General features: G+C 40.5%; 1 protein-coding gene across 4 annotated transcripts in view; it reads right to left on the reverse strand.

The window, feature by feature from the left end:
- Window positions 1-483: 483 nt before the first annotated feature.
- The window catches only part of wdfy3 (WD repeat and FYVE domain containing 3), a 120,239-nt gene continuing 108,030 nt past the window's right edge, over window positions 484-12,692 (reverse strand). For 3 of the 4 annotated variants that reach the window (XM_034117711.1, XM_034117709.1, XM_034117708.1), the window contains 13 exons: window positions 12,508-12,599; window positions 12,210-12,422; window positions 11,565-11,706; window positions 11,272-11,426; window positions 9,514-9,672; window positions 8,668-8,847; window positions 7,858-8,040; window positions 6,743-6,836; window positions 6,394-6,534; window positions 5,500-5,742; window positions 5,243-5,354; window positions 4,296-4,493; window positions 484-3,443 (listed from right to left, as the gene is read on the reverse strand). In XM_034117711.1, the coding sequence (XP_033973602.1) occupies window positions 3,323-3,443; window positions 4,296-4,493; window positions 5,243-5,354; window positions 5,500-5,742; window positions 6,394-6,534; window positions 6,743-6,836; window positions 7,858-8,040; window positions 8,668-8,847; window positions 9,514-9,672; window positions 11,272-11,426; window positions 11,565-11,706; window positions 12,210-12,422; window positions 12,508-12,599 (2,033 nt within the window). In that variant the 3' untranslated portion in view covers window positions 484-3,322. The remainder of the gene's footprint in view (window positions 3,444-4,295; window positions 4,494-5,242; window positions 5,355-5,499; window positions 5,743-6,393; window positions 6,535-6,742; window positions 6,837-7,857; window positions 8,041-8,667; window positions 8,848-9,513; window positions 9,673-11,271; window positions 11,427-11,564; window positions 11,707-12,209; window positions 12,423-12,507; window positions 12,600-12,692) is intronic. The other variant, XM_034117710.1, reaches the window with a different exon arrangement.

Below are 12,692 nucleotides of genomic sequence, written 5' to 3' on the forward strand. Positions count from 1 at the left end.
TAAGTCATATTTTCTAAATGTAAAAGACAATGTAGTTCATTATCTACATTTATAATCATTCTGTTTTTGAATTAACTATAAAAGATACATTTTCCAGAACAGAAGAATATCCGTTAGTAGACTCTTTCTTACCTCTGCTGCTGCTCATCCAGAGAGTTGATTTGTACCACTAATAACGCCCTCTCTTCGTCCTTAGATCCTTCCTCCGCCATAGTTATGTGGTTTTCTTTTTCCTATATATTGCTCTGTCTTTGTCTCGCTTACTTGTCTTTCACTGCCTCTTTATCCTTCTCCTTTGAAACCAAAGCTTGGTAACTACTGAAGTTGTTGCTATGGAATGTTGCCTTGTATGTGATAGGCTAAGGGTCAAAGTTCACAGTACATGTCTTTTTCTATTTTTTCCATCTGTAAAACACATTGCACTTATTGGATGTCTGTGAAGAAAACAAAAAACGAAACATTAAAAGATAGAAAATAATTGAGTCTTTTTTTGGTGGTAAACAGCAATTATTTATTGAAATGAAATTAACAGAATAAGTACCAGATCTATTGCATTATGTAACATTTTGTTTCTGTAAGGAGGGGGGGTTACTCTATTGATTTCCGTCCTGTAGGATGAAGTGAACACAAATATACAAGGAACATTCAGCTACCACAGATTGCACACCAGATACTGTAGTAATGCAGTCGAATACAGGACCACCAAAATAGTCCAAAGACTTCCACTTTTTTCTCTTTCTTCTCCTTCTATCATTTGTCCTTAATTCTTTCCATAAAGAGTACAAAAGTACACCCAGAGTTGGGGACACGATCTCTGGCTCTGTACACAACTCATCAGACAATGCCTCCAAAAAACCCATAAAAGAATAAAAACCAACAAAATGATAATGCCGAGAACATTTACAATGCACTGACACAGAAAGTCAGCTGTGTTAATAGACATGCAACAAGTAACCAAACTTGCTGAAATCGCAATAATCATAACAAAAAAAAATCTAAAACCAGTTATAATTGCATAAATACTTTGTACAGTTCATTGTGAAATTCACCTTTCTCTTAAAATAACAACGTAAAACTGCATTTAATAAAAACCTGTGATTCCTCTTGACTTTTTTTGTACAAGTGAAGGTGCAAAGGGACTCTTGATTGATAAAAGGCGACTGGGCCTTTTTCAGCTAGGTGGCATGATTGCACGCTAAATAACAGTACGTCAATGCAGAATGATATAAAGACAATAACAAGAGTGCATATGATTATTAGAACAACATGGTGGTGAATATTAAAGTGTTTTCTTTTTCTTTTCTTTTTACATGTTTGAGAGTCTGTGTGGAAAACAAAAAGGAAATGCAAAGAAAGCAGCACTTGAATGCACAGTTGTTGCCCACAGAACTACGAAAACAACATGGAGAGAGGAGAAACAATATGAATACTTAATATAAAAACAAAAACACTTTCTAAATGTCCAAATATTAAACCCAGCAGCAGCAGCCATCGAGCAGTCAAATGTGTGTTTCATGGTGGAACATGAGCCACCTGTAAGCCTACAAATTCAGTTTTCTGTTGTTTAATTCAAGTTCATGTAAATACAAGTCATATTAAACATCAGAAAGACTTTTGATATTTACTTGTCAACACGGTGACAATCAGTCCCAAACATTGTTTTATTTTATGGAATATTTTACTGTTGAATTGACATGTCTTTACTGTTGTTCTGGCTGTTGTTTAACATCAAAAGCAAATATGCTTGAATTTGAAAATATCTCACTTTGGCGACTTTTTGGCAAAAAAACAACAAAATTGAACGGCATCAGAATATAAAATAAAAGGTTTTACACATGTTCTTTCCTTTACCCATGTTATCATTTTTCCCTTCCAATATTAATTAACAATATCAGATTTCTTTCGTGAATATTGCGTTAAAAAAACTCAAATATTATACGAGATCATGATTTCATAAATGTACGAAAAAACATCTTGTAAATTGTTAAACAGTGGCCATTGTACATGATGAATTCCTCTAGGCTTTACATGAAATTAAAGTACATACAGTAAGTGATTGATGAATGACGTTGATAATGAAACCAAATCAGGATACACTATTGATCAAATATAATAGGATTTACTTTTTAGACAAAACACCTTAGAGATATTTTTTATTTCCGGCCTGGGATGTTTGTACTCTAAAGTATATAATAATGTCTGTTTGTACTGAATGAACTCATTGAAAGGTGCTCGGCTGCTGCTAATGCAATTTAAAAATGTCGACCAAGGACTGAGAATAAAGTGTGTGGAGTGCCACGTTAACTGTAATAATGCCAACACGAGAATAACAGCAAGAAACACTCAAAAGAAAATCCCTTTTTCATGTGCAATTTAAGAATGAACTAGGAAAAACCGAGATGGAAAAGAAATATCACGGGAACTTATTCATATCTTCAATTATGTTTTCTACAAAAAAAAAAAGAATTGAAACGCAGTGATATGGTTTTAAAATAAAATCTGAAATGATAACGTGTCCAGTCTTCAGACAGCAGCAACAATCAAAATTCTCCAATTGGGAATTCATATAAAGGACAGAATAGATGATCAAAACTAAAATCATCAAAATTGAAAGAAATTGGCAACAAAAACGATATGAAATCTTTCTGTGATGGTGATGGCTTGACACTGTGGGCAACACATAAAAATACAATTTGTAAACAACAACAATTGATAAAGAAATAAAAAAATGTTGCATACCTAGTCCCACTAGTAAAGTCACGGAAATTAATTATTGACATTCATTTCCTTCGCTCTGGCCTCGCCGTGACTACACGCAATCCATTTAGTTACTTTTTTTTTGAAAGCCAGGAGTGGTTAGTCACAACGCTATGTTACAGGCAATTTCTTTTAACTCTTTGACCTTATTTTTTGTTCCGTTTGCTCTTCTTAGAGTTAAAAAGGCCATGGTTATTATTTACAATATAAACAAGTTTGTTACGTCTCGCGGTGAAAGAGGAACGGGTTCTTGATCAAAGCAAAAAAGGCGGGTGATTGTTTGAAGCGCGCCGCATCAAAGGTGTTTTTGCTTTTGTTTTGTTTCTTCCTCCAGGTGTGTGTAGGTCGTCAAAGTGGGGATTTTTTTTTTCCTTTCCTTTTGATCAGATGTTTTTTTTCCCCACCCCCTACGCGAGACCGCCGACATTCGCTCCTGTTTCTGTCTGTCAGTGCGTTACTGTGCACGTGTTACTGGACGTACAAGAGGATAAAGGGTGAGTGGGCTGGAGGGAGAGCGTTTTGGGGACACGTGGGAGGAGGAAGAGGAGACTCCTGGAGGTGGAGCTCAGTTTCTGCAGCCGTCCTCGGCGCTTCGCTCGTGCTGAAGGTTGTAGTAACAGTTCTGACAAACCCGCACCGGAGACGAGATCTTCAGCCTCTTGATCTCCGACTGGAAGCGACTGCACCTGCAGAGCGAGGAGGACACAGAGCGCACATTGGAAGATGGGACAATACAGGCCCTCACAGGAGAAAGAGGAGTAGAAAGAGATTATCGAAAATACTGCTATTTGTACTGCATTTGTCAAATCAAACTGTACGCAAAGAGACGCAATTTCATATAAAGTCAATGCAAAGATGGCAACACAGAAAATGAAGCAAGATACGTGAAATTTGCGCGCTGCTGTCTTGCGAAATCAGTGTTCAAATTCTAAATCTGAGACTGAATGAAAACCTATGTTTATAAATGAATTATGCAAACCAGACTGTCTATGGCATGACAAATAACGTTTCTGCTTTATTCATGTCATGTGACGTTGGTTTGAGAGGGGCTGGAGCAGCTACACTAGTACAAAAGTGTAGAAAACAAGCATTTAAAAGGACAGACCTGACAAAGCATCAGTTTAGACTTTGTACTGATCGGTATCACTGTGTACGTCGTAGTTATTTTGGCATCCTTTCGTTTGTTGCATTAAATCATTGCAAAGTATTTAAACCATTTGCATCAAAATAACTTTCCGAAGCTAGTTTTATGAGCTAACATTGCTAACAACGTCATAAGAACTTTTAAGTATGAAGCTGAAATACCATCATTGATGAATATGTTTGAGCTTTGACTAAATAGACCATTGAAAGTGACAACAAATAGAGGAAGATATAACACAAGGTTTCCAAAGCAAATACATATGTTAAAGTTGCCTTTATGTCATATATTCATTCTACACATAAGAAAATAAATGCAAGGGGCTACAAAGGGATAAGTAATACAGTATACCATGTTTAAGTTTAGAACAGTACTGAAGTATGACCGGAGGACTCACTTCTGACAGAAGAGCTGCCCACAGTTCCTGCAGTGGTGGCGCCGCTCGGTGAGGGAGAAGCGCACGGTGCAGCTGGAGCAGCTGTCCACCACCTCGTCCTTCACCCAGTGGTCTGCTGCCGAGCGGCCCGGCTGCTCGCTCACCGACCAGCTGAAGACCCGGCCGCGCCCGTCCCCCACCAGGATCTTACTGTGGTCCCTGAGAGGGGGGGGGAAGAGAGGGAGAAACAATGGGAGGGAGGAGGGGGAGGAACACGGCAGCGGTTAACACTTTTTTAATAAAAATGTGCTTTGACTGGATTTCAAGTGAAAGCTGTTTAGTTTTAGATTATTATTTTTGCCTTTATATATGCAGCGTACCTTTGCAGTTATAACGGTGTCAATTTCCCCGTTAAAAGGATTTCTGATTAATCGCTTTTAGTAAAAAAATATTTTCTTAGACTGGATTTGAATAGAAACACTCAAAGTCTACTCTTTTCTACTCTTTTCTATTTCATATATTTCATATATTTATTTTCAGTTGTTAACGCTGCAAATGTCAGCTCTGTGGGACCGCAAACAGATTTAAGATTCTGATTTGTGGTTTACAGTTTTGGCAGATACTTTTTAGATTTAGTGTACCTATGACTTTTACCCCAGTTCATTCAATGAAAAGGCATTTGATTTTAGTCAACCTTTACTTTAGGTGAAAATGTTTCCTTTTTTCTTTTGACAGTCCTGTATCTAATGTCCATCAGAAATCATTGAGCAATCAGTTTAATCTAGTTAAAACCAATTCTCTTTTCATTTGAATCAAACATATTTAGTGAATTGTATCTCATCATTATCTGATAGACTGTCCATCACATCTACCATTTACTCAAACACAAATACTGTGTGTAGGAGAAGCTCTCCGGATGGATACAGCGAGTGTTTAGAACGTAGCTGCTCAGTTTGTTGCTCTCTTACTTGGAGATGGCGAGGGATGTGATCTCGGCTGGCTGGGCGTTGTCCTTGCGATCGAACGCCGTGTGCATGGTGAGTTTGCTCCGGAACACCAGCTGGCGCTCCCATCTGTAGCCTGTGCACACACAGAGAGAAACACTTAAACAATGAAACTAAGACACTTTCTTCCTTTGTCCAGCTGATGGAGCCCCTTGTTCCTCCGTAGCGTTTTCTTAGGAGCTGAAACACCTTGCCAGAGAAAGAATCTTGTGGACACCCACCGGTCCTGAGCTGGTTGAACGTCCGTGGGTCCATGGAGGAGGGATGCAGAGGCTGCGGCACTGAGCCCTGGCCTGGGTGAGGGTGATGGTGAGGGTGAGGGTGGGGGACTTTAGTTTGGCCCTCGGAGTAGTTGACGAACACGAAGCCGTCCTTCTCGTCGACGCTGAGGCTGTCGGACCAGCGGTGGGAGTCGTCGGAGCTGCTGTCCATCGACCACGAGGCTCCGGGGCGGGCTGGAGGACCTTAAAGGGAGTGTCAGGTCAGCAATGTGAGCGTTAGCATGGCGGGAGCATCATCTGGCTAGCATGAAATAAATGTTGGTGATGACAAAGCTAGAGAGACTTAGCAAGCAAGCAGAAGGATTTTGGATGGAGAGCAGAGAGTCCAATTTTGCTCCAGTATCCACAACTCTAAACATACATTTTGTATAAAGTAATCATATTTATCCACTCCCATGTTGATACTAGTATCGAAAACTTCAAAAATATTTCTTTAAGGTACAGTAGAAACAGATAAATATGTGCGATTGATTTGCGATAAGTCGTGTTTGGACAGGTTGCAAAGAATTGCGAGTATATTAATTGATTGAAACCCTTATATTTAGCCATCAAAAAGCAACATTAATACAAATAAAATAAATAACTAAATCAATCGATGAATCATCTTATTCAAATGTTCTTTGAGCATTTTCTATTACATTTGTTTTACTCCGATGCAAGCATTCAATATGACTATAGACAGGAACCTCAATAGAAGCTTTGAAAGGGAAAACAAATGACATTTGGTTCAGACTTGAAATACAACGCAGCTTCTTGAAAAAAGCTTTTGTTCAGCTGAAAGCAGCTAAAGAGTGAATGTGCAAACATTGGGGGGAGGGGCAGCAGGTGGAGTACCTCTGGGTCTGTGCACGGCGCTGCCTGGTTGGCTGCCCCCTGCCGAGGGGTTGCGAGGGGCTTTGGGCTCCTGGCTCAGGCTCGGCTCGTCTCCATCCGACTCGCTGCTTTCCTCCTCGCCATTTTGACTGACGCCACCTTCTGTGGGAAAAGTTCAAAATGACAGAGTTAATCAACACAGTCAAATGAATTGTGCCGATACTTACAGAAATAAAATATGAGCAATCAAAGGACGGTGCATCAGCCACGCTTCAGACACTTTTAGTGTGTAGAAGCCTTGTTATATTTTAGGACATGTCACTGCCATACTAAGTGAAGTGAATCTGATTTTATTCATGTTATCACTCACCAATCTTCTCGTCAGCACAGCAGTCAGTCACATCTGGCTCTACTGGCTGTGGAGCAGGGGTTTCTGGGACCTGGAGGAACTCCATTCTCCAAAACTACAAAATAATATTAGAGACAGATTCAATTAAGTATAAGTAACATTTAAATCACAGCACATTTATAAAGTGTAGAATTAAGATTAAGAAATCATTTAGGGAAAGTTCTATATCTCATTCTGGAGTGTTTTTTACGTAACTCAGGACGGTGGTGGCTCAGTCTTAGCTTGGGAACCAGAAGGTCGCCGGTTCAAGTCCTAGAATGACCTACTGAGGTGCACCTGAGCAATGCATCGAACCCTACACTGCTCTCTGGGCTCTGAACAAAATGGCAGCCCACTGCTCCTCAGACTAGGATGGGTCAAATGCAGAATCCTTATTGTGAGGCAACAGCTCGGTCTGGGACTTGGCTTGGCCGCCGGTTCAAGTCCCGCTCGTACAAAACATGGTAGCCTCTTCGCTCTGGCACTACTATATTAAAAAAAATGGTGTTTGCATATCTGTATTCCTATGAATGTTTGTAATTTCAACACACTGTGAAAAACAGAATTTCCCCTCAGGGATTAATAAAGGCGCATCGTCTTCTTTTTCACATCACAGGAGGCCGAAATACCCAAATGCACAAACAGGGTCTATACACATGCATTAGTGAGGAGTGTCAGAGTGAGGAGTTGGGGGTTAAGAGTTGCTCAAGGACACTTCAGCAGTGCCCAGGAGGAGACATTCTGCACTCTGCATTTTGGTCCTATCAGGACTTGAACCGGTTACCTTTCGCTTCCCAAGTCCCTAGAGACAAAGCTACTTTAGAAAATGAAGAAATGAAATTATTTAGACTTTAGCGCCTTCATAATAAATGATATGTATCTGGCCTGAGAAAGGATAACAACAAATATGTTGCAATTCCTTTCATAACTTTTAATTGCTGCTTATTTATTGTCCACGCCTTAAGACCTGCCACATGCATTAGAAAATAGTTGTACAAAAGCCTAACAAGTGAATACTACATCAAAGCAGAAGCAAAACAAGAAAAACATGAATTAGAAACAAGGAATGCACAAGTAAGTATTATTGCCATTGTTACCCTGACAACGCCGTCCGAGTGTCCGGTGACGATGACGTTCTGCGTGTCCCACTCGTTCATCTCGGACACGCAGCAGCACAGGATCTGCTGGCTGCGCCCCGTGAAGGTGTTGGCGCTGGCGATGGGGCTGCCGTTGATGCTCCACACGTGAATGTGAGTCCCTGCACAGGACACAATGTCCCCCTACACACACACACACACACACACACACATTCTGTTCATCAGCTGAACAGCTTTATCCAGTCCTTTTTTGCTTATGGAGGGTTCTTAAATGAGACCATGAAGTTCCTCAGTGGCAGCCATGATAAGAGCTGCTTGAATTCTGTAGATGTTAGGAAAGAAGCTTCAAGGCTTTCTTTGCTACCAAAGGATATATTGTTCTATCCTTTACGACAGGAAATAATGCTCTCCCACAATTCCCTGCAGCAGCAACATTTAAAGTTACGCACCAATCTGCCGATCGTGATGGACAAATGCGGATCATGCAAATGACTGTCTTTATTAACAGTGGTGTAAAGTAACTAAGAAGATTTACTCAACAACTGTTCTAAAGTACAATTTTGAGGGACGTGTACTTCACTTGAGTATTTCAATTTGTTGCTAATTGGTAATCCTATCCAACTACAATTCAGAGGTAAATAATGTAATTTCACTCCATTACATTTGTTTTATACTTTAAGTTATTTTGCAGATTTTCATTAATGATTTGAATTATATTCAACACTTAAATAAAACTTTAGCCCTTATGTATTTTCCTGGATTAAAAGCATAAATGAGATTGTAGAGGGTGACATGTACACTCCAGCCTACCGTCAGTTCGTTGATACACAGAGCAGAGACGGGTGCCCGGTGTCCCCTGAGCTGTGTGACGAAGGAAAGCTTGTTGAGGTCCCAGATGATGCAGGTTCGATCTCGGGAGCCGCTGACCACGATGTGGTACGCCGAGGACGCCGTCAGACACGTCACAGCGTCCGTGTGGCCCAGCAACGCCTGCAATGATGCAAACGCATTAGAAGGACCAAATAATACCTGAACAGTTCGAAGACTATACCAAAGAGGTCAAGCCTTGTCAAACTGTGTTAAGATTACCTGTTTCTTAAACAGTTTTAAAGAGGAGAGGTAGAGGAGAGGGGAAAATATTGCAGTGCTACGGGGGTACATTTTAAATCAAAGATATAGTAGAAAGCTATTGTTTCTATTCACTTCAGCTATCTTAAACGATAATGAGTTTAAGTATTTCTGATTTGAAAAGTTTTTATTTTTCAAGGTTTTAAGCAGGAGAGGAAATATTATGCTAGTTTTCAGGTTCATATTTGTATTTAGTGCCTCTAATGTGACATGTTTCCATGCTTTACTGTACAAAAAGCTCTTTATTTTTAGCTGGCCGGCTCTGTTGGCCGTGTGCCAAGTGGTTGGTCAACTGCTTAGATATCCCAAAAAAGCATAATAGGGGCTCTTTCAATTTCACCAGATTGAAATCAGCCTGATTAGGCCGTCACAATAACTACTTCTGTTGAATGATTTATTGTCCTGGACAGAACTGCGATTTAACAGAATTATTTTAATTTCAAGGCCATTTCAAGCCACTAATATAATGATAAAACAGAATGTTGACTGCTCCAGGATGTTGCATTGACTCTTTGTTTGTGTTTTCACCTGTTTGAGAGTGAGGGCCTTGGCCCTCTCCTTGGAGGTCCCCGTCTCCCACACACAGATGGCGGTGCTGGTTCCCCCGGTGATGACCAGCTTCAGGTTTGGACATATGGCACACAGGATCTGACCCCACTCCGACAGACACTCGTATACCACCAACGCCTGGAAAGAGATTGAAGATTAAGAAGGGGGGATTGTCTATTAATTCTGTTTTAATTCACATTTCAACAACTCTTACACTTATTTATTTTTTGATAACAAATGTAGTAAGCACAGGTCAAATAAAGTTCTGCATTTGAGACTTCTGTAATGGCTGCTGCTGAAAATCTAAGAGGCCAGTGAAGAAAGTGCATTTTTATTCAAGCACCAGCAGGGGGACACATTGTCTCCTAAACGTCTTCTCTGTCGATGTCAAGGTGAAATAAGCATGAAGTATAAGTCTTGAGATGCCAAAGCTCTACTCAACATTAACTTGAACGTGATTTGAGGTTTTAGTTTAGAAGTTAATAAAAATGCTATATGTCATGATAAATGTGCTGGTATTTATATTTTATAGACACATTCTTTGACATGTGAGATAATTGTTTGTATGATAGAAACTATGACATAATTTAAGAGTTTGTTGATTGTTATGAATGTACCTGCCCAGGTACTGCAGAAGTTAGCATTGCTGTCGCTTCTTCTTATTTGATTGTTGTTATTTCTATAAATAACTTATATTAGTAACTTATTAAGCTGTGCCCTCTCTGAACTTTCTTACAGAGAGGGATCTTGTTTGTTTATGGCCGTTGAGTTGCTGTTGTTGTGCATCCACACGCAGTTACCCAATGGCTGCCTTGTTTACACCAGGGAGAAGCTAATCGCGCTAAAGCCAGCTAGGATAGTGGTCGGGATAACGGTTATCCCCACTGAAATCTGTAGAAGGACCAGAGGATGCAGGGTTCACCGAAGCGAAGAAGGAGGAGAGCCGGGTCCAGATTTATGGAGAAAAATAGATATATTCAAAGTCTCCCCCCCTCCCATCATGGGCAACGTAAGATCACTGGTTGAATAAACGGGCTAACGGCGTTGGCCAGGAGTCAAACTAAATATCTGGAGTTTAGTTTAATGTGCTTTACGGAATCATGGCTGATCCAGGATATATCTGAAAACAACGTTTCCATCAATGGCTCATGGAATGTTTGGGCCGACAAGGATTGCAACAAGAGCTTCATCAAGCCTTCACCATGAGAGTCCTCAGAGGGTCTCTGTGCTATGGAGGACGTCCTGCCTCGTTCCTGTGCCTAAAACACTGTGTCCCTGTGGCTACAAGAAGTTTTATTTCACATTTTACTTATACTTATATGTATATATTATATTCTAATATGGTGCAACTGTCAAAAACCAAATGTTCCCCTGGGATTAATAAAGTATTTTGATTGATTGATGGATAATAGCCAAACTGGCATTAATCATCTCTTCTCTTTTTGAGATTGATGTATTTTATGCATAGTGTGTGTTTAATGAAGACAAAATAATAATACTAAATCTGGAGCAGGTAGACAAAAAATGATTGTATTCTTTTCAATATTTATGTTTCCTGTATATGCGCCATTACAAGGTGACATCACCATGTGTGAAAAACGATTCAGCAATAAACTCGATTCTAATCCAAATATACAGTACATATAGCCCTATAGGTGAAAGGAGTGTGCATTACTACATTTGTCGCAATTGTAAATCTGTCAGAAACGTTTCCTTTATAATAACCGTTTTTGTCACCTTGTCGGACTCATAGTTAGCGAGTCTGCAGCTGAGGTCTGCGTAGCCCCAGGCGAAGGTCTTGCTCCAGGTGGGTGGAACCAGAACTTTGTTTTGCTCCACAGCAAGTATCCCCTTGTCCGTGCACACGATCTGTCCCACCGGCTCTTTCAGCTCTGCAACACAAAGCAACATGTGAGTCTACAGGGATTCCTGCACCTTAGGGAGGTCACAGTATGGCAGTACAAGGTTCTTACAGGAATTTACATTGCAATTCTTTTTTTTTAAGTGTATATTTGTGCTTGTATATGTACCTTTTACTGGGGCTAAAGAAGGTCTGAGATTGTCCAGATGATGGAAGAAGATCTTGTCGCCGTTGGAGCTTGGAGGAACGCTCGACGCGTCACCGTTGGCTTTGCTGCGGACCCGTTTAGGAGGATGAGGCTTCTTGAACAGCTGAAACACAAACAGAACAGTGAAGAAGGTACACTTATACACCAAGGGCTAAATGGAGAGTATCTTCATTTTTATTTTATTTTTTACTAGCTATACCAAATCATATTTGGTTCAAAGACATGGGGTAGCCATCATGCTGTCTTGCTATAACTGATAATGTAGGCCGGGCATATTTTATGTAGAGAGAAATGTGTTTGACTCCCTTTAAAATGTAACCAAAAGCAGTTTTGATCGTGACTTTTGGAAAATACAATGATGCATTCAAACTCAAAATAAGTATTTGAAAGAAATGTTTCCAGGTTGTATATCTTTTTGATTGAGTTTAGGAATTATTTGTTTTCTAGTGCAGTTCAAAGAAAATTAAACTGCAGTAATTAAATTCCGGACTAGTTATTTAATAAAAACTGTAGTCCAAGTTGTAAAAGTAAATGTAGTATTAGCAGTTGTAGTAGTTTTGTGAGCATTAGTGGCATTTTGTACTCCAACATAGGCCCGTATCTGACCTGTTTGGGGATTTGTCCGAAGTTGTTGATGAAGCCGATGGTGGCTGTCTCTTTGAGCGGGTCGTTGATGTTGTAGATATCCACCTGACCCTCGTAGAACAGGTGGTGGAAGACGTTGACCGCCTCAACAGCCGGCGGGCCCTGCTGCTTGTACCCGAAGATCAGGTCGATCCATTCGTGGAGGTGGGCCGATACGTAGTCGCACTCCAAAGCCTGGACACAGGTGGGGAGGACAGAGGTTAATGTGTACTCGCTTGAAAACTCAACCTAAATCATCACAAATGTGTTCATTTCATACATCTCTGTGCACTCGGATGAACTCCCGTGGGTCTCCCTTGGCCCAGGGCGGCAGGATGACGTCACCCAGCCTGATGCCATTCTGCTTGGCCCCTGTGACATCACACAACAGAAGGCAGACAGAACGTTAGTATCCACCATTTTTCTCAATAAGATCAACTAGCCGCCATTGGCCACGCTTTCCAA

The sequence above is a fragment of the Trematomus bernacchii genome, unplaced genomic scaffold (assembly GCF_902827165.1).
Source record: "Trematomus bernacchii unplaced genomic scaffold, fTreBer1.1, whole genome shotgun sequence".
Classification (NCBI taxonomy): Eukaryota; Metazoa; Chordata; class Actinopteri; order Perciformes; family Nototheniidae; genus Trematomus; species Trematomus bernacchii.